The sequence below is a fragment of the Eucyclogobius newberryi genome, unplaced genomic scaffold, assembly GCF_026437365.1.
Source record: "Eucyclogobius newberryi isolate DKJ021-1_F unplaced genomic scaffold, fEucNew1.0.hap1 SCAF_14, whole genome shotgun sequence".
NCBI classification, from domain to species: domain Eukaryota; kingdom Metazoa; phylum Chordata; class Actinopteri; order Gobiiformes; family Gobiidae; genus Eucyclogobius; species Eucyclogobius newberryi.
The window spans coordinates 33395584-33415947 of NW_027315768.1; the positions used below are offsets into that span (position 1 = coordinate 33395584).

General features: G+C 49.6%; 1 protein-coding gene across 1 annotated transcript in view; it reads right to left on the reverse strand.

Annotated features, from left to right (window-relative positions):
- The window catches only part of plekhm3 (pleckstrin homology domain containing, family M, member 3), a 38731-nt gene extending 25629 nt beyond the window's left edge, over positions 1 to 13102 (reverse strand). Inside the window, exons 1-3 of the mRNA XM_072445285.1 lie at positions 11986 to 13102; positions 6506 to 7222; positions 4995 to 5354 (exon numbers count right to left, since the gene is read on the reverse strand). Coding sequence (XP_072301386.1) covers positions 4995 to 5354; positions 6506 to 7222; positions 11986 to 12505 — 1597 coding nt within the window. The 5' untranslated portion in view covers positions 12506 to 13102. The remainder of the gene's footprint in view (positions 1 to 4994; positions 5355 to 6505; positions 7223 to 11985) is intronic.
- Positions 13103 to 20364: the final 7262 nt, after the last annotated feature.

A 20364-nucleotide genomic window follows, 5' to 3' on the forward strand; every position in this document is an offset into this window, starting at 1 on the left:
GAGAGACTGAAGCAGGGAACAAGAGAGCGACTCTTCTTAAATACACTGGAGTAGACAATGGAGTAAGCGAGCAAATCTATCGTATTTAATTGTATTAGTTTGTTGTTGTGTAAAGGTAAAATATTATTATTATTTATTTATTTTAGTGTCATTAAAACCAATGAAAATGGATTTCATTCTTTCCTGAACATAAACAACAGAGACTTTTAATCAGATCCATTCAACACTAAAATAAAACTGAACTCGTGTTTCCCGTTCACGCGGTTTCAGACAGCGTCTCCCCTGGCACACCACCCGCACCCCGTGGTCAAACCGGGGGTCCTGAGAACGTGCTCCACCTCCGCTCTGGCGCCGCCCCCCCACAACACCCCTCGCCCCCTCTCGAGGCTCCGTCCACCGGGCCGGAGAGCTGCCCCCTGGAGCCCCCCGCAGTCTTCAAACGAGCGCGGACCCCTCCCCCTTTTGTCACCAGGCGACCGCACCTCACATCCGGGCGTCGCCATGCATATGCAGCGGCTTCAAAACGAGTTCAAAGAGAGGTTTAGAGTGGAAAAGTGAAACGGTGTCGCAAACGTTTAAATCGGGTTTAGGTAAAGGGCGGAGGACCAAAGAGAAGGGGGCGGTGCCACACACAAAGAACACGTCCATATGACACTTTGATGAGCTAATCATATTCTATAATAAGCTCAGTCTGTGAGGGACGGTCTGTAAGGTCATCAGGACGGAATATCAAAGGAAAACACTTTTGTTTTTACGGTAAAAGACGCGCAGCGGCGGCCGACCTGAAAGTGAACAAGCCACGTATTTATAATGGACACAAATGCACAGCGCCTGAATAATAATAATAATATTAATTGGGCTAAAACCCTTGGAGGAGTTTGTAAAAGTATAAAGTGTAAGTATGTTCACATTTCAGAGATCTGACAATTTCCCCATTGGAATAACATGGGAGGTTCCTGTCATATACAGAATCTAACTATAAAATACAAGGAGACCAACTAAGAATAAAACGATTGAAACACTTGATAAATAAAGACTGGGCTTGCTCTTGTTTTACGGTCTTTTTGTGTGTTTACTTTGACGTCAAAAAGCTGGGATATTGAGAATGTGTTTTTTGTGAGGCTCAGACGCAGAGCAGAGAAGACCTCATGAACAGGATACATGGAACACGTGTGAACGAAGCTAAATACAACTCTGTGTTTGTGATGAACGTTATATCATGCTTAAGTGCTCAAAAAAATACATTTAGCGTAAAATAAAGATGGATTTCTGGGCCCAGTCCATCACGATTTTAAAGGACACATCTGCAAAAATGTGACCTGTTCTCACACTGTTCCTCGTCACAAACTCAGCTCGAGTCACATTTAGCTTCATTCACAGTTTGATGAATCCTGGTTAAAAGGTCGTCTCCCTCCGAGCCTCAAAAACACTCCGTTCTGAATCTCCTGGATCTGTGATGTCATATTCTACCTGTGACGCTGTTTTTTAACTCCAGAAAACCATCTCCAGACTCATTTTCTCATCAAGTGCGAAACATGTGACCAGGAAGTGCGAAACATACGACCAGGAAGTGCGAAACATGTGACCAGGAAGTGCAAAACATACGACCAGAAAGTGCGAAACATGTGTGTAATTCTGTCTGTCATTACTTCTGCTGCATGTAGATGGTGCCAAAACTCATTTGGTCCCGGGGGAAACTTACTTAAGAGCATGTTTAAAGAATGATAACAGTACAAATAAGACGTAATATTTGACTAATCGAGATGGGTCGACTATAAAATTGTTATCTTGACTATATTGACACTAAAACACGTACAAAAGCCCTTTATGCATAACAAAAACAGCAGCATAATGAAATAAAAATGTCCAAAACATTAAACAGTTAATGAATGTCCTCAATAATAGACTTTGTGAAGCCTTGAGCATATTTCTATCTTTATTTGGTTTTAATGTATTAAAAAAGTGTCAATGTCCAATAGAAATAACCGCTATTGTGCTTTTGGTTGTGTTTGTTGCATAATCGAGCTCTAGTGTCCAGCTGTAGCTCCTCCTACACGCCAACGCTGACTGTAGCTCCTCCTACACGCCAACGCTGACTGTAGCTCCTCCTACACGCCAACGCTGACTGTAGCTCCTCCTACACGCCAGCACTGACTGTAGCTCCTCCTACACGCCAGCACTGACTGTAGCTCCTCCTACACGCCAACGCTGACTGTAGCTCCTCCTACACGCCAACGCTGACTGTAGCTCCTCCTACACGCCAACGCTGACAGTAGCTCCTCCTACACGCCAACGCTGACTGTAGCTCCTCCTACACGCCAGCGCTGACTGTAGCTCCTCCTACACTCCAACGCTGACTGTAGCTCCTCCTACACTCCAGCGCTGACTGTAGCTCCTCCTACACTCCAGCGCTGACTGTAGCTCCTCCTACACTCCAACGCTGACTGTAGCTCCTCCTACACTCCAGCGCTGACTGTAGCTCCTCCTACACTCCAGCGCTGACTGTAGCTCCTCCTACACTCCAGCGCTGACTGTAGCTCCTCCTACACGCCAACGCTGACAGTAGCTCCTCCTACACGCCAACGCTGACTGTAGCTCCTCCTACACGCCAACGCTGACTGTAGCTCCTCCTACACGCCAACGCTGACAGTAGCTCCTCCTACACGCCAGCGCTGACTGTAGCTCCTCCTACACTCCAGCGCTGACTGTAGCTCCTCCTACACTCCAGCGCTGACTGTAGCTCCTCCTACACTCCAGCGCTGACTGTAGCTCCTCCTACACTCCAGCGCTGACTGTAGCTCCTCCTACACTCCAGCGCTGACTGTAGCTCCTCCTACACTCCAGCGCTGACTGTAGCTCCTCCTACACTCCAGCGCTGACTGTAGCTCCTCCTACACTCCAGCGCTGACTGGTGCCTCCAAAACAAATGCAGGGCTCAGATTAAGGATTTTTTTAACACGATTATTTATTTAAAATGTATTTGAAAACATTTTTTATTTTTTTTTAAACTCTTAACAAATTATCTTTTAAACACTTAAAAACATTTAAAAAATAAATGAAACAGAAAACTTGCAAATAAATTTAGTTGTTGATTATAATCAACACAGACGGATGGCCTTATTTACAACTTTCTTCCATATCATCATCAATCAGATGACTATTTGCAGGAGTATTAAGCTTATGATGGAAAAATAAAGGTTGCTGTGGTGTCCATCATGGTGGATTTGATCCATTTTCTACCGCTTGTTCCCTTTCGGGGTCGCAGGTGACTGGAGCCTTTCCCAGTGACTTCGAGCCTTAGGCGGGGTACACCCTGGACAGGGGCCAACTCGTCGCAGGGCTGATACAGAGATATAGACATGACAGACAACCATTCACTCTCACATTCATTCACTTCACTTCGGCCAATTTAGAGTTACCAATTTTACCTAACACATGCATGTCTTTGACGGTGGGAGGAGCCGGAGAACCTGGAGAGAACCCACGGTAACACGAGGAGAACATGCAGACTCCACCATTGTTATTGTACCGCTCTATTTGACGTTCCATTCCATTTTTCGTTTTGCTATTTGATGACGGTCCCTAAGTACTCTCGTCTCGGTTCCAGCTGCACATTTGATGACGGTCCCTAAGCACTCTCGTCTCGGCTCCGGCTGCACATTTGATGACGATCCCTAAGCACTCGTCTCGGCTCTGGCTGCATATTCGGATCAGTGTAATTCGCTGCGCCCAAAATACACATCTGATTGTTAAAAACGAGGTTGTGTCACTTGGCAGTGTAAATATGAATATTTTGGCATGTGTATGATCTGCAAAGACTTTTGCGTTTAGGAGCTATTGACCTCGGAAGTCCGAATCTGTGACGCTAACTTTACCGCACGTGGCTCCTCCCACTTTCAGACTCACGATCTCAGACAGCAGAGGGACTCGTCATGTCCACACAGCGTCCTACATGTGTCAGGCCGTTATTGACGATCGATTGACGAGGGATCAGTACTTTTAGGCGCTTTGGTTATACAATTGAACAAAAGCTGTGATACAAAAACACTTTTTTCTGACGAATGCATCGCATTTGAGAGAAATTGCGTTGCATTTTGCGATGCGATACCGCTTATTCTGAACCCTGAAATGTCCCCATTATTCAGCAGCATTCAGCCATTTTGTCTCTCTGTCTCTTCACACAGAGAGAACAATTAGAGCAGGTTGGCCCCGTGTGCCCCGGCCCCTCTGAGGTGGGCTCCTCAAACACCACTGCCACAATAACGCACGGGAGAGAGGTGAGATGCAGAAGGTTCTAAGAGAGGAAGAGGGGGAGAGAGGAAGAGGAGGGAGGAGTGGAGAGAAATACAGGGAGGAGGAGGAGAGAGAGGGAGAAAGATAGAGTTTAAGAGGAGTGAGAGAAGGAAAGAGAAAGGAGGGGTGGAGGAGGAGTGAAACAGAGAGGGAGAGAGGAGTATGAGAGAGGTTAAGAAGAGGGAGGAGTGTTTTTATCACATGTTTAAGTGTTTTTATCACATGTTTAAGTGTTTTAATCACATGTTTAAGTGTTTTTATCACGTGTTTGTGTTTTTATCACGTGTTTGAATGTTTTTATCACATGTTTGTGTTTTTATCACATGTTTGAATGTTTTTATCATATCATTAAGTGTTTTTATCACATGTTTGAGTGTTTTATCACACATTTGAGTGTTTTTATCACATGTTTAAGTGTTCATCATGTTTGAGTGTTTTCATCACATGTTTGAGTGTTTTTATCACATGTTTGAATGTTTTTATCACATCATTAAGTGTTTTTATCACATGTTTGAGTGTTTTTTATCACATCATTTAGTGTTTTTATCACATGTGTGAATGTTTTATCACACATTTGAGTGTTTTAATCACATGTTTAAGTGTTCATCATGTTTGAGTGTTTTCATCACATGTTTGAGTGTTTTTATCACATGTTTGAGTGTTTTTATCACATGTCTGAGTGTTTTAATCACGCGTTTCACCTGCACACTTGAAGCTCTGCGCTGTGAGGCCCTTCTCCACGGACAAACACGTGAGCAGACTCAGAAAGCTGGTGGTGACTGACTGTCGCTTGGCCCGCTGCGCCTCTCGGTGCTTGCGGTCCCTGCTGGGCCTGGACCTCAGCAGCACCCCCTGGAGGCCCGGAGCTCCCTCCACCACCTCGGCCTGCTCCTCCTCCCCGCTTCGCGCCGCTCTGTGAGCCGGACGCTGCTCCTCTACCGCCCCCTGCAGGGCTCGGACCCACTCCTCCGCCTTTGACTGGCCGTCCGCTCGGAGACGCACCGCTTCTTTAGAGAACACGGCCTGGAAGCAGTCTGCGCGCTCCGTCCACAAGTCTGGACCTTCAAAAATATGTCAAAAATAAAGATTAGAAAACATGAAATCTACTTTTTTATTCTTCTAAATGTGCATGTTTCATAATCATTGCAATTGTCAAGTGATTTAGTTTGGAGTTTTAGTGCAAACTTGGTTAAATTGCAGATACATGTCTGAAACTGGGTGAAGTTTAGGTTTTATGTTACATTTGGCAACAAAAAACGTATTTTACGGACTATCAGTCGCACCTTTTTTCATAGTTTTGGCCGGGGTGCGACTTATATTTATATACTTGTACTTTTACTGCGGAGCGACTTATTTGTGATATTATTTGTTATTTTCACACTTGCAACCGCATTTCATACTCCAGTGAGACTTATATATGTTTTTTTCTTCTCTATTATGCGTTTTTTGGCGCGACTTATAGTCCAGAAAATACGGTAATAAGAGTCAAAATGTCACTTGAAGCGCCAGTTTCACAAGTTCATTAACGTTTGCAGGTTTAATGAAATAAAACTAAAATCATGCCATTTTGGCACGTTACATTTTTGGCACATTATTAACATTCGGTTTAAGAAATGTTTATGACGCGGTCGTTAGCGAAAACGCATTGGAGTAAAGTATGGAACGGCACCGGCCAATAGAATGCAGGCGTTGGAAGAGTCGGCGTGCCTCCAAATTAGGGATGTGCGTTTGCAGTTGTCTCTTTACCGTTAGTCGGAGCCGTTCACGGTCAATAGTCGGTTAACCACAGTGCATTATGGGAGTGACAGGTCTTTTAACTGAATGAAAGCATCTGCGAACACCGTTTTAATGCACTGTTGTAGTGACTATGAACCACCCGGGCTGAAATAAAGACTCGCGCTGTAAAGTCGCCGACGTTAGCCAGTTGCTTAGTTTGTGCAGGTAAAAGATGAATAATCCAGTCGGTTTGCTTCACTAACGTTAGCGCCACGGTGAATAAACCACGTAGGGACAATAATAGATAACAGTTAGGCAGGTCCGCTTGGTGTTCATGAGATGACACTTACAGTCCATGCAGAGTGTGTATTACACGTGCAGATAAAGACATTTAACGGGGCAAAATCACTTCAGTTGGCTAAGCATTGAGTGGCGGCTAACCGGTCAACCACGAACACATTTAAATTTTACGTTGCCGCATCAGAGAGCGATTTACCGTGCTGCACAGATGTACACGAGGCCAGCGCATATTGCTGCACGGGCTTGGACACCGGCCCTCGCCCCTCGGTGGGGAACACCTGCAGCGTCGTCCGCGTCAACACGAACGTATACGCCCTCCAGTTACTGCGGTCCACCAGCTGGTACAAGAGCCCCGCCTTCAGCACGTCGGGGCATCTCTGCGTGAAGAGCGGCAGCGTCGTCGGCCTGTTCGGCGCCGACGAGGACGACCGCGACGAGAGGGAAGCGTCCGGCGTCGGCGAGTCGCTGTCCAAGTCCGGCCCCGTGTCCAGACCGCACGGCGAGCGCGAGGGCGAGGACGACGGCGAAATCGGCGGGAGCTTGTCGACCTTTTGCTTGTCCGGCTTCGGTTTCGCCGCCTGCGCCGTCTTCCAAATGGCTCGCCTCCACTCCAGCGCCTCCCACTGGCAAGACGCCCGCAGGTGCAGCACGGTGCTGTTGAAGAACACGGCTTGGAGGGTGCGCGGGTCGGCGGGCTGCGCGGGCTGCCCCAGGGCAGGCGAGGCGGCGCTCTGGCAGTGCGAGAGGGAGTAGGCGGTGCCCAGCTGGCGATTGGCGCTGCTGTCCAGCGTGTAGAGGCGCAGCTCGCACGGTGTTAGCTCGACGTGGCACGAGAGCCAGCGCCCCCTAGTGCCCGCTCTGTGCTCCAGCGCGCCCTGCTTCACCACACTGCCGCTGCTCAGGCTCTTCTCCGCTGCAGAACGACGAGACAAACAAGAGATTTTAGCGTGTACATTGTTGTAATCATTCAAAAGTCCTGATATCACATTATCCACGGTTCGTAAACGTGGCCCCGCCCACACGAAGCTAACGCCAGACGAATACGCAAAAACTGAGACTTTCAGGAGACTAAAAATATGAACTTTCAGAAACAAGGACCCAGAACGCAATGGTCTCATAATGCCGGTTTGGCGTCCGTCTCCCCGACTTTGAGAAGCTCTGCGTTACGGCTTTTGCGTCAAAATCTGCTTCGTAAAACGGTGCGATGACTTTGTCGACATGTTTAATCAGTCAATTACTTCTCCTACTGTCTCTAAAAAAAGAACCCAAGTTTGTCGATTTAAAAAAGAAGACGGAATGAATGTTATTGGAGTATTTTGGAACGAGCTAATAGTTGCTAAGTGCTAAGTTGCTAAGTGCTAATTTGCTAAGTTGCGAATTATTATTACCGAAACAGCTTGGGAAAACACAGAGCTTCACCACTTTCTAACATGATTTGGGGAAATACGCTTTGCACATGACGGACTTCGCAAGGCATAAAGAACACGTTGTAAGACTAAATTATATGAAACGTTTAAGCAAATCCACGAGCCGTAACATAAATTAAACGGGACGAAGCAGAACAAAAAAGATTAAATTACACCTGCGCAAATGAGAGAAAGCTATAGCCCGTTTATCCCTGAGACGGGCAGAATAAAACACGACTCAAACGACAAATTTACACAAAACCAGCACGTTCTCGTTTCTAATCTCGTTAACGTCGTTGCGCCCGTCGCCGCAACTCTCAAACAACCGACCAATTACGTGCGCGGCGTCCGACCTCGGCTTGTTTTAGCAAATTAACCTAATTGCAAACCTCCGCCGAAAACACGCGTAATTGACAGAAAAGCACATTTTGCGGGCGTTTTCCATTACGCCGAGCAGAGGGCCTCATCAATCACACGCGAGCGGCCACGTCACTCCACGCGCGCGACTCTGCATGCTAACGAAGCGCTTAATGAACGCGCCGACGCCTTTGAACGAGACCGGGAGTGTTTCGCGTCGCGCTTGGGAGAGTCGGGATTAGGTCGGCGAAAAACGTGACTTTACAGCCCCGAATTAAAACGTCACTCACCGCAGCGAATGCCAAATGTCTAGACGCGGAAAGAAGCAAAGAAGCAAAGTCGCGCGATTACAAACGACGTCACGCGGGGGAAAAAACGTCGGCGTTTCCTGAAAAGCGAAAGGAAAGAAGATAATCCGAGCAGGAGAACGGGTCTGTTTATCGTAGCTTTAGCGGTCGGTCTATCTTAAAATACACAATGCAGTTTGTCGAGCGATAAAAAGGTGCAAGGTGGTCACGAGATACGGGGATGTTTGCGTTTGAGCGACAGGCGTGGCCGGCCGAACGCGAGCGCTCGAGCCGCAGTCGCAATTGCACAGATTTCTCTGGATTTTGTCCCGATCTCGCGAGTCCTTTTACCACGTTTAAAAGCGGCTGGATTTGTACGAACACGTTTAGAAAAGCGTGGCATCTTCGTGTCGGTTTATCGGTTCATACTTCCGTCTTTGCTCAAAGGTTAACGCTTTTGGAAAGTTTGAAAAGATAAAATGTTGAAGGATTAGAGTACGGTTTGCATGTGGAGGCTGCATTTTCATCTCACTCCGTTTCAGAACTGTGTGTCTGGGCCTCAAAACTCCTGCCGTGGACACAACAGATGGATACCTCTGGAACGTACTTCTGGCAGCAGGAAAAAGCCCATCGCGAAATAGTGGACGACACAAACTGCACCAACGATTAAGGACTGACATTGTAACTGACATTGTAACTGACATTGTAACTGACTTCATTTTCCAATCGAGTCCAAATGTGATTTTTGGACAAATTTGACAGACTTTGGACTAAATTGTGACTTTTATTTTATAAATAAATAAATAAATAAATATCTAAAAATAAATGAATAAATGATACCGTATTTTTCGGACTATAAGTCGCACCTGTTTTCATAGTTTTGGCCGGGGTGCGACTTACTATATTTATACTTATACTCCGGAGCGACTTATATGTGATATTATTTGTTATTTTCACATTTGCAACTGCATTTCATACTCCAGTGCGACTTATATATGTTTTTTTCTTCTCTATTATGCATTTTGTGGCTAGTGCGACTTATACTCCAGTGCGACTTATACTCCGGTGCGACTTATACTCCAGTGCGACTTATACTCCAGTGCGACTTATACTTTGGAAAATACGGTGGTAATAAATAATAGTAATAGTAGTTAGTAAGTGCTTTCTACAAGACACTTACTAATTATGAGAATAAAGAGTTGCTTTAAGGATGGAGCTGAACGATTTTGGAAATAAATCTAATTTAATAATAAACTTTGTGATTGGATTAAAATTTCACATTTCAAACACTGACATTAGAGAAAAGACGGACGTATGAACTCCTAAACATTACAAAAATATCATACATTTCCATTTATAGAGGGCTAAAGCCAAGTTTAGCGGGTCTTATACTTTAATAATTGCAGTTGTTTGCTAATTACCACCATTAAAATTGTAATTTCAACTATGATTTGATTAAAGGCAATTACCAGGAGAATAAAAACACACGTAGTCGTCAAAAGCTCCCAATATTCTCCTGTCCATAATTACATAAATGACTAAATGACTTGCTTTCCTTAATTAGCCCTACCTGAGGCGTATAATTATCTCTGCAGAGCAAATCTGAATAATTTCTTTTCACTCCAGCCGTTCTGTTTTCCGGCGCATAAAGAAAAGCCTCTTATCAAACTTCCTACGTCTCTCCTTTCACCAAATGGGCCGGACGCCTTTTCCCTCACATATGCTAATGCTAACGCTAAATAACCCGGGCGGCGTCGGGAGGCCGAGGTAATTGAGTCGCCTCTTCTCTCGCCTCATTTACGGTCCATTTGCAGACGGGATTATGCGCCATTATTCCCCCCTCCGAGTTCCTCCGGAGCGCCGCAAAGTGGACATGTAAACAGAGAGAGAGAAGAGAAGAGAGGGAGGAGAGAGGGAGAGAGGGAGGAGAGAGGGAAGAGAGAGAGGAGATGAGAGCGGAGGAAAGAGAGAAGGGGAGAGAGGAGGAGAGAGGGAGAGAGGAGAGAGAGAGGGAAGGAGAGAGAGAGGGAGAGGAGAGAGGGAGAGGAGAGGGAGAGAGGGGAGAGAAGGGAGAGAGAGAAGAGAGAAAGAAGGAAAGAGAGGGAAGGAGAGAGAGGAGAGGGAGAAGGTGAGAGAAGAGAGAGAATTAAGTAAAGAGAGGGAAGGAGAGCGAAAGAGAAGGAAGAGAGAGAGGAGATGAGAGAAAGAAGGAGGAGGGAGAAGAGAGAGAGAGGGGGAAGGAGAGAGAGAAGAGAGAGATAGAGGGAAGGAGAGAGAGAGAGAAGAGAGAGAGAGGGAAGGAGAGAGGGAGAGAGGAAAGAGGGAGGGAAGGAGAGAGAGAGGGAGAGGAGAGAGGAGGAAAGAGAGAAGGAGAGAGAGGAGATGAGGAGAGAGAGAGGGAAGGAGAGGGAGAGGAGAGGGAGAGAGAGAAGAGAGAAAGAAGGAAAGAGAGGGAAGGAGATTGAAAGAGAGGGAAGAGAGAGAGGAGATGAGAGGAAGAAGGAGAGGAGGGAGAAGAGAGAGAGAGAGGGAAGGAGAGAGAGAGAAGAGAGAGGGAGAGAGGAGAAGAGAGAGAGGGAGAGGAGAGAGATGATGAGAGAGGGAAGGAGAGAGTGTGAGGGAGAGAGAGAGGAAGAGGAGAAGAGAGAAAGAAGGTGGAAGAAGAGAGAGGAGAGAGGGGGAAGAGAGGGAGAGGAGAGAGAAGGTGAGAGAGGAGAGGATAGAAAGAAAGAAAGAAAAAAGAGGGAGAGGAGAGAGAGGGAAGAGAGAGAAGGAGAGAAGAGAGAGAAAGAAGGAAAGAGAGGGAAGGAGAAAGAGGAGAGAGGGAGGAGAGAGAGAAGGTGAGAGAAGAGAGAGAAAGAAGTGAAGAGGGGGAAGAGAGAGAGGAGATGAGAGAAAGAAGGAGAGGAGGGAGAAGAGAGAGAGAGAGGGAAGGAGAGAGAGAGAAGAGAGAGGGAGAGAGGAGAAGAGAGAGAGGGAGAGGAGAGAGATGATGAGAGAGGGAAGGAGAGAGTGTGAGGGAGAGAGAGAGGAAGAGGAGAAGAGAGAAAGAAGGTGGAAGAAGAGAGAGGAGAGAGGGGGAAGAGAGGGAGAGGAGAGAGAAGGTGAGAGAGGAGAGGATAGAAAGAAAGAAAGAAAAAAGAGGGAGAGGAGAGAGAGGGAAGAGAGAGAAGGAGAGAAGAGAGAGAAAGAAGTGAAGAGGGGGAAGAGAGAGAGGAGATGAGAGAAAGAAGGAGAGAGAGGAGAGGAGAGAATGATGGTGCTTTGTCTGGCATTGAACTCATTCATCCAGCAATCATTTAATAACTTAAAGTCCTCTTCACTTTCAGCCTCACAAATGACTCAGTTTCAAACGTCCCAGATTCATGACGTCAAAAGTAGAGATCTAAAGTTCTCCTGAGCCACTTTTAACTCCACAAATCAACACAAACTCAGCATCTCAAGCGACTCAAATCCCCTTCATTACAGCTGTGATTTTACATTAGCATTAGCACGCTAGCTCTCGTTTGGTCGCTATGGCAATTCCCTCCGCTGCCACCAAACCCCGGTGAAGGAACGCCACGTGTGGTTTTCACTACGTACGACATTCCACGTTTCAAGGACAGTAACGCCGCACTGAGCCGTACCTTCTTGTTGCTGATTGAGGATCATGTTCTTGAGGGCGTTGCCGTCGACGGCGGGAAGCCCGTTGTCCGTGAAGGCCGAGGGTCTGTAGTTCACGTCGGACCTGGAGCGATTGTGTCCCTTCTTAAAGACCGAATTGGCGGCGGCGGCGTTGGTGCTGTGGTTGGCGCACTCTTTGCCGTGCGCCGCCAAATCGTTGGTGGACCTCGCCCTGCTTCGTTTCCCGTGCCTCAACCCCATCCCCCCCAAGCCTAAAACGCCCACGTTATCTGCCCAAGCTAAACCCAACGGTCCGACTTCTTGCTCGCCGGCCATGATCCCCCACACGCCGCTGGATTTAAGCTTCCCCATGGCGGCGTTGGACGCTTCGAGCTGCTTCGCCGGTCGCGACGAGGCCCGGTTGAGTTCTTGGCTCATGTTTGGGCCGCGCACGCCGTCGCCGCAGTGATGAACGAAGTCCTCGGTGGCCTCCAGAGCCGGGCTAATGTCCCCCACAACGTCCAGCTTCTCCAGACCCTCCATTTCGAGAGGTTTTCCTGAGCATCAAAAAAGGAAATGGCTTCACGGGACGGCGGCGGAACGTTGGCGACGCCGCGTCAACGTGTCTGACGGATCAAGGATGCAAAATGGACGACTAGAGCGGTCGAAATAATCTTAATTGGATCGTCCATCTTAATCTAGCCGAGACTAATATCGTAGAAACCAGAACTAGGTCTCGACTAAGTCCTAAACTAGATGTAAAGCACTAAACATGGGGATTTTGAGGACTAAACGACGTCTTAAATGAATTAAAGCTATAACTGCAGCAGGTTTAGGTTTCAGCCAGGTTCAAATAGACTTTAAACCAAGTCTAAACCTCAATATAAGTTAATTACACTTTACTACTGGATCATAAGCTCAAAAACTAAAATAAATAACGTGCTGAATCGCAAAAAGACTACAGTTCCGTCACTTGAAAACCCCTTCGTCCATCAGCGATCGGTCTCACGGTAATTGTCTTTCCTAATCGAAAAGAGAAGCGCGTGGCCAGGATGTCGCGCGGGTCGGCGGCCGCGTCAAAGAATGCCGACGGTTTCATGGCGACAGAGCCCGAAGCGGCGGCGCGTCTCTCCGTCCGTCGTGGGGTTCGGGTCGTCCGTCGAGGGAAAGACTGAAAGAATGTGACGAGGAAGAAGCGGTTAGGAGGAAGTGGAAATGCAGAAGTCGGATGAAAATAGAAGCAGATGTTACGGTTCAGCGACTGGCGGACATCGAGAGATTTACGCCCAAACCTCCGTCAACAAAAGCACATGGTTCGGTAAAGAGTTTGGACTTTGGAGGAAGAAAGTGGGCAATATCCTTGTGTTAAATGGAAGCGATTAAGAGTCTGCGGCGTTTACGTTCAGGAAAACAGTTTTAAAGCGGTTTGAATCCGTTTATTATGCGACAAAATTTAATAAACTGAACATCTTTATTCATTTTCCTCGTCGTATCGCACAGTTCTAGAGCAAAGATAGAAAAGGAAGGCAATATAAATCTGCTAAACGACGACGGGGACAGCTCGGGGACAGCTCGGGGACAGCTCGGGGACAGCTCGGGGACAGCTCGGGGAAAGCTCGGGGAACACTTTAAGAAGCAAGATTAAGACATTTTGTATCAATCTTATTCTCTAAAAAGTTAATTTGAGTGTAAAAACTGTCCATTATCTGGCCGTTATGTCACATTAACTTCCATTTCTCATCCGGAAAGTTTGGGTTCGTAAAGATGGTCAAAAACAACGGAAGAAACGCGATTCCTCAGTATTATTTCACAATCTGAATGAGGAAAAAGTATAGGTTTTTACTGTTGTTCGGTCCGTAATCGTTGTTAAATTCTTTTCACAATAAGCTTAAGATTGAAACGTGATATCGTGACATCACTAAGTGCAACGTAAACGGGATTCGATCGGAGCTTTGCCGCATCCAAACCTCGAAAATCGAAAAACTAAACCTCGGAATCGACCGGGGACAAAACTGGGACAAATACCGTAGCTCGCTTGGACAGAACCCTAACAAACAAACTCTAGTACATTCTACTCGTTACAGACCTGCCTCTGCAGCCGCTTTATTGGAAAACTGTCTCGTTTTCGCTCTCTCCCTCCGCTCCATCTCACCGAAATAACAGAGGACTTCCTGATGGAGCTGCTATCTCAGGCCGGGGTGGGGTTCCCGTCCATTTAGACCGCCTCACCCCCTCCGTCCCCCTCCCTCCTTCTCACCACTCTCGTCCTCCCCCCTCCCTCCTTCTCGTCTCCATACGTTGTGTCTGCTGCTATTGATTTTCTGCAGCTCTCACTCTTTCTGACTTGAGAGATAAATTATTTAGAGGCCATTACGTCACCGCTGTCTCGTTCCTAGACGCGGCAGAGGAAGGGGCGGCGACACAGGTGGGACAGGCGGGGACAGGCAGTGACAGGCGGGGACAGACAGGGACAGGCGGCGACGCAGGTGAGTTTAGGCGGGACAGAGGGGGACCCAGGTGAGTTTAGGCGGAGACAGAGGGGGACCCAGGTGAGTTTAGGCGGGGACAGGCGGTGACGCAGGTGAGTTTAGGCGGGACAGAGGGGGACCCAGGTGAGTTTAGGCGGGACAGAGGGGGACCCAGGTGAGTTTAGGCGGGACAGAGGGGGACCCAGGTGAGTTTAGGCGGGGACAGAAGGGGACCCAGGTGAGTTTAGGTGGGGACAGGCGGTGACGCAGGTGAGTTTAGGCGGGACAGAGGGGGACCCAGGTGAGCTTAGGCGGGACAGAGGGGGACACAGGTGAGTTTAGGCGGGACAGAGGGGGACCCAGGTGAGCTTAGGCGGGACAGAGGGGGACCCAGGTGAGTTTAGGCGGGACAGAGGGGGACCCAGGTGAGTTTAGGCGGGGACAGGCGGTGACGCAGGTGAGTTTAGGCGGGGACAGGCGGTGACGCAGGTGAGTTTAGGCGGGGACAGGCGGTGACGCAGGTGAGTTTAGGCGGGGACAGAGGGGAACAAAGGGGGACCCAGGTGAGTTTAGGCGGGGACAGAGGGGACAGGCGGGGACAGACAGGGACAGGCGGTGACGCAGGTGAGTTTAGGCGGGACAGAGGGGGACCCAGGTGAGTTTAGGCGGGACAGAGGGGGACTCAGGTGAGTTTAGGCGGGGACAGGCGGTGACGTAGGTGAGTTTAGGCGGGGACAGGCGGTGACGCAGGTGAGTTTAGGCGGGGACAGAGGGGAACAAAGGGGGACCCAGGTGAGTTTAGGCGGGGACAGAGGGGACAGGCGGGGACAGACAGGGACAGGCGGTGACGCAGGTGAGTTTAGGCGGGACAGAGGGGGACTCAGGTGAGTTTAGGCGGGGACAGAGGGGGACCCAGGTGAGTTTAGGCGGGGACAGGTGGTGACGCAGGTGAGTTTAGGCGGGATAGAGGGGGACCCAGGTGAGTTTAGGCGGGACAGGCCGTGACGCAGGTGAGTTTAGGCGGGGACAGAGGGGAACAAAGGGGGACCCAGGTGAGTTTAGGCGGGGACAGAGGGGACAGGCGGGGACAGACAGGGACAGGCGGTGACGCAGGTGAGTTTAGGCGGGGACAGAGAGGGATCCAGGTGAGTTTAGGCGGGGACAACGACGCTGGCGGCAGAAAATGGATGAGCCAGAAAATCAGAGAAATGTGCGTCAGTAAAATAAAAACACATTTCAAATGTACGAGCAGTTTATCTGCCCTTTTGTTTACTTTTTTTCCATAGTATTTTCTATTGGCTCAGGTTGCTGAAACGCAACATGAGAGTCCAAGATATTTGATGTTATATTATATAGCAGCCTCATTTGTAATATCATGGGGTGTTGGTTAAACGCGTTGGGCTCTGAAAGTGAGAGATTCATAATTCATAATCAGCATCAGCAACATCGTGTTCGAGAATTTGTTCAGCTCAAACCTGAATCTAGAGGATTTTATGATACAATTCTACTTCAGGTCAGTTTGAATTTGTTTGGTCCAGATTCAGCCCATTTAGCCCTGATGAAGACTGGATTTGACCCAGTTTAGCCCTGATGAAGACTGGATTTGACCCAGGTTTAGTCCTTATATACATTCCTTGATCCAACAATGAAATAATACACTTTTTTTAGGCTAATTGCGCTCTTTAGAATAAGCTACTTTTATTTAATTTAATTACTTTTTATTTACCCTTAAACCTTAAGAGTTGAACATGATTATATTGCTAATCATATTCAGTCATATGTATGTATTATTTATTTATTTATATGTATTAGTCCTGATGGAGACACGATGGCCACAGCCTCATCACTGTATTCACACTTTAACGCGGTGAAAGCAGAAGAAACACCGCGTCCCGCCGTCGTCACGCGTCACTTTTGCGTTTAATCCGATGCGGTTTTCGGGCTCGTGTCAGACCCCGTGTGCGTGGATGACACCGGTGAGCGGGGACAGCGCGGCCTCTCCTCCGCCTTCCTCCTCCGCCTTCCTCCTCCTCCGCCCGCCGCCGCTGGAGTCATCACGAGCCGCTAGCATCAGCATCCCGCGCATCCTTGGACAATGTCACCGCAAAAACACGCGCAGACGCCGCGACGCGGGCCGACGCGAGCGCGGGTGACGCGGAGGAATCACCCGCCGCCGCAATGTGGCCCGCGAGCCCCCGCGACCCGGCGCGCGAACGACAAGAAGGAGACTCACCTTTCTCTGTTTACCATTATGTCATTGCTCGTGCTCCCGCGGAAATGTCGTCCGGCGGGAACAAGGCGCGCGCACAAAGGTTCCGCCGGGTTCAATTGTGGTCCGTCAAATCTGGTCAAATAAAATGCTATTATTGAGATTATTGATACTTTGACTATTTTAATGACCATTTGTCGTTATCGGGAAAATATAGACTCAAATAATATGCTTTTATTTCTAAGTATTTTCAATCTAGACGGCTTTAGTCAGCATATCCTTACCTTTATATGGTTAAAAATGTAAACATGAATCTTGATGTAGGATTAGAAATACTTTTTGTAGCTGTAGCTGTTGCAAGTAAATTTTATTTTATTCTCTCTTTCAAATGTGTAAGTATTTTTATGCAAAGCTAACGGCTCATTAGTTTGAGAATGAACAATTTATCTTTTTTTTTTATTAATACCAATGCCATGTATATTCTTATAATATGTTTAATTCTGTCATTTAAATTTTTTCATTTAATGAGTTATAGCATATTCTTTCCCTTAGAGACACAGTAAACTATTCACACTGTGTGCCTTTCTGCAGGTCCCTCGTGCACACACCTGGATAATAAATAAGGAAAATATAATCTAAAGTTCATTCAAATATATGTCCCAAAATAAACTGGGTTTGTTCTCTCTCGTCAGAGGCTTCTTCTTCTTTTGTAAAAGTGTGTATGGAACAACAGCTTGAAACATCCTTTGTGGACACGCCATTATCTGAGCGGCGTGTGGGGGTCACTCGGGGTCACTCCATTCTCCCTCTTTGCTCCTTTATTTTGATCAGAGCGGCTCCTCCTCGATGATGATGACTAAATGATGATGAGCTTTGAGAACACAGGGGGCGCCGAGGTGGGCTTTCATCTGTGTGTGTGTGTGTGTGTGTGTGTGTATGTGTGTGTGTGTGTGTGTGTGTGTGTGTGTGTGTATGTGTGTGTGTGTGTGTGTGTGTATGTGTGTGTGTGTGTGTGTGTGTGTGTGTGTATGTGTGTGTGTGTGTGTGTGTGTGGTCTTATACGGGCTGTTCCCTCTAGAAGTGCATCTGACCACTAAAACACACACACAGAAAAATACACACACACACACACACACACACACACATACACAATCACATACACACACACACAAACACACACCTGAACTCTCCCGCGCCCCGACCCGCACAAACACACACACCTGACCTTTCCCGCACCCCGACCCGCACAAACACACACACCTGACCTCTCCCGCACCCCGACCCGCACACACACACACACCTGACCTCTCCTGCACCCCGACCCGCACACACACACACACACACACCTGACATCTCCCGCACCCCGACCCGCACACACACACACACCTGACCTCTCCCGCACCCCGACCCGCACACACACACACACCTGACCTCTCCCGCACCCCGACCCGCACACACACACACACACACACACACCTGATCTCTCCTGCACCCCGACCCGCACACACACACACACCTGACCTCTCCTGCACCCCGACCCGCACACACACACACACCTGACCTCTCCTGCACCCCGACCCGCACACACACACACACCTGACCTCTCCCGCACCCCGACCCGCACACACACACACACCTGACCTCTCCCGCACCCCGACCCGCACAAAAACACACACCTGACCTCTCCTGCACCCCGACCCGCACACACACACACACACACACCTGATCTCTCCCGCACCCCGACCCGCACACACACACACACCTGACCTCTCCTGCACCCCGACCCGCACACACACACACACACACACACACCTGATCTCTCCCGCACCCCGACCCGCACACACACACACACCTGACCTCTCCTGCACCCCGACCCGCACACACACACACACCTGACCTCTCCCGCACCCCGACCCGCACACACACACACACACACACCTGATCTCTCCCGCACCCCGACCCGCACACACACACACACCTGACCTCTCCTGCACCCCGACCCGCACACACACACACACCTGACCTCTCCTGCACCCCGACCCGCACACACACACACACCTGACCTCTCCCGCACCCCGACCCGCACACACACACACACCTGACCTCTCCCGCACCCCGACCCGCACAAAAACACACACCTGACCTCTCCTGCACCCCGACCCGCACACACACACACACCTGACCTCTCCTGCACCCCGACCCGCACACACACACACACACACCTGACCTCTCCTGCACCCCGACCCGCACACACACACACACACACACACCTGACATCTCCCGCACCCCGACCCGCACACACACACACACACACCTGACCTCTCCTGCACCCCGACCCGCACACACACACACACCTGACCTCTCCCGCACCCCGACCCGCACAAAAACACACACCTGACCTCTCCTGCACCCCGACCCGCACACACACACACACCTGACCTCTCCTGCACCCCGACCCGCACACACACACACACCTGACCTCTCCTGCACCCCGACCCGCACACACACACACACACACACACACACATGACCTCTCCGCACCCCGACCCGCACACACACACACACCTGACCTCTCCCGCACCCCGACCCGCACACACACACACACCTGACCTCTCCCGCACCCCGACCCGCACACACACACACACACACACACCTGACCTCTCCTGCACCCCGACCCGCACACACACACACACCTGACCTCTCCAGCACCCCGACCCGCACACACACACACACACACACACCTGACCTCTCCTGCACCCCGACCCGCACACACACACACACCTGACCTCTCCAGCACCCCGACCCGCACACACACACACACCTGACCTCTCCCGCACCCCGACCCGCACAAAAACACACACCTGACCTCTCCTGCACCCCGACCCGCACACACACACACACCTGACCTCTCCTGCACCCCGACCCGCACACACACACACACCTGACCTCTCCTGCACCCCGACCCGCACACACACACACACACACACACACATGACCTCTCCGCACCCCGACCCGCACACACACACACACCTGACCTCTCCCGCACCCCGACCCGCACACACACACACACCTGACCTCTCCCGCACCCCGACCCGCACACACACACACACACACACACCTGACCTCTCCTGCACCCCGACCCGCACACACACACACACCTGACCTCTCCTGCACCCCGACCCGCACACACACACACACCTGACCTCTCCTGCACCCCGACCCGCACACACACACACACCTGACCTCTCCCGCACCCCGACCCGCACACACACACACACACCTGACCTCTCCTGCACCCCGACCCGCACACACACACACACCTGACCTCTCCTGCACCCCGACCCGCACACACACACACACCTGACCTCTCCTGCACCCCGACCCGCACACACACACACACCTGACCTCTCCTGCACCCCGACCCGCACACACACACACCCACACACCTGACTTCTCCCGCACCCCGACCCGCACACACACACCTGACCTCTCCTGCACCCCGACCCGCACACACACACACACACACACACACCTGACCTCTCCTGGACCCCAACCCACACAAACACACACGCACCGGGCACAAAGAGCGGCCCGCGGTCTTTGATCTTCGCTCTTTTGGTCGTTATGGAGACGCGGCGCTCGCTCTAAACGCATCATCTCGAGGTTGCACATTAAAATCATTTCACCACAAAAGTATCTTATTTCTGCTAATGCACCTTTTCGAG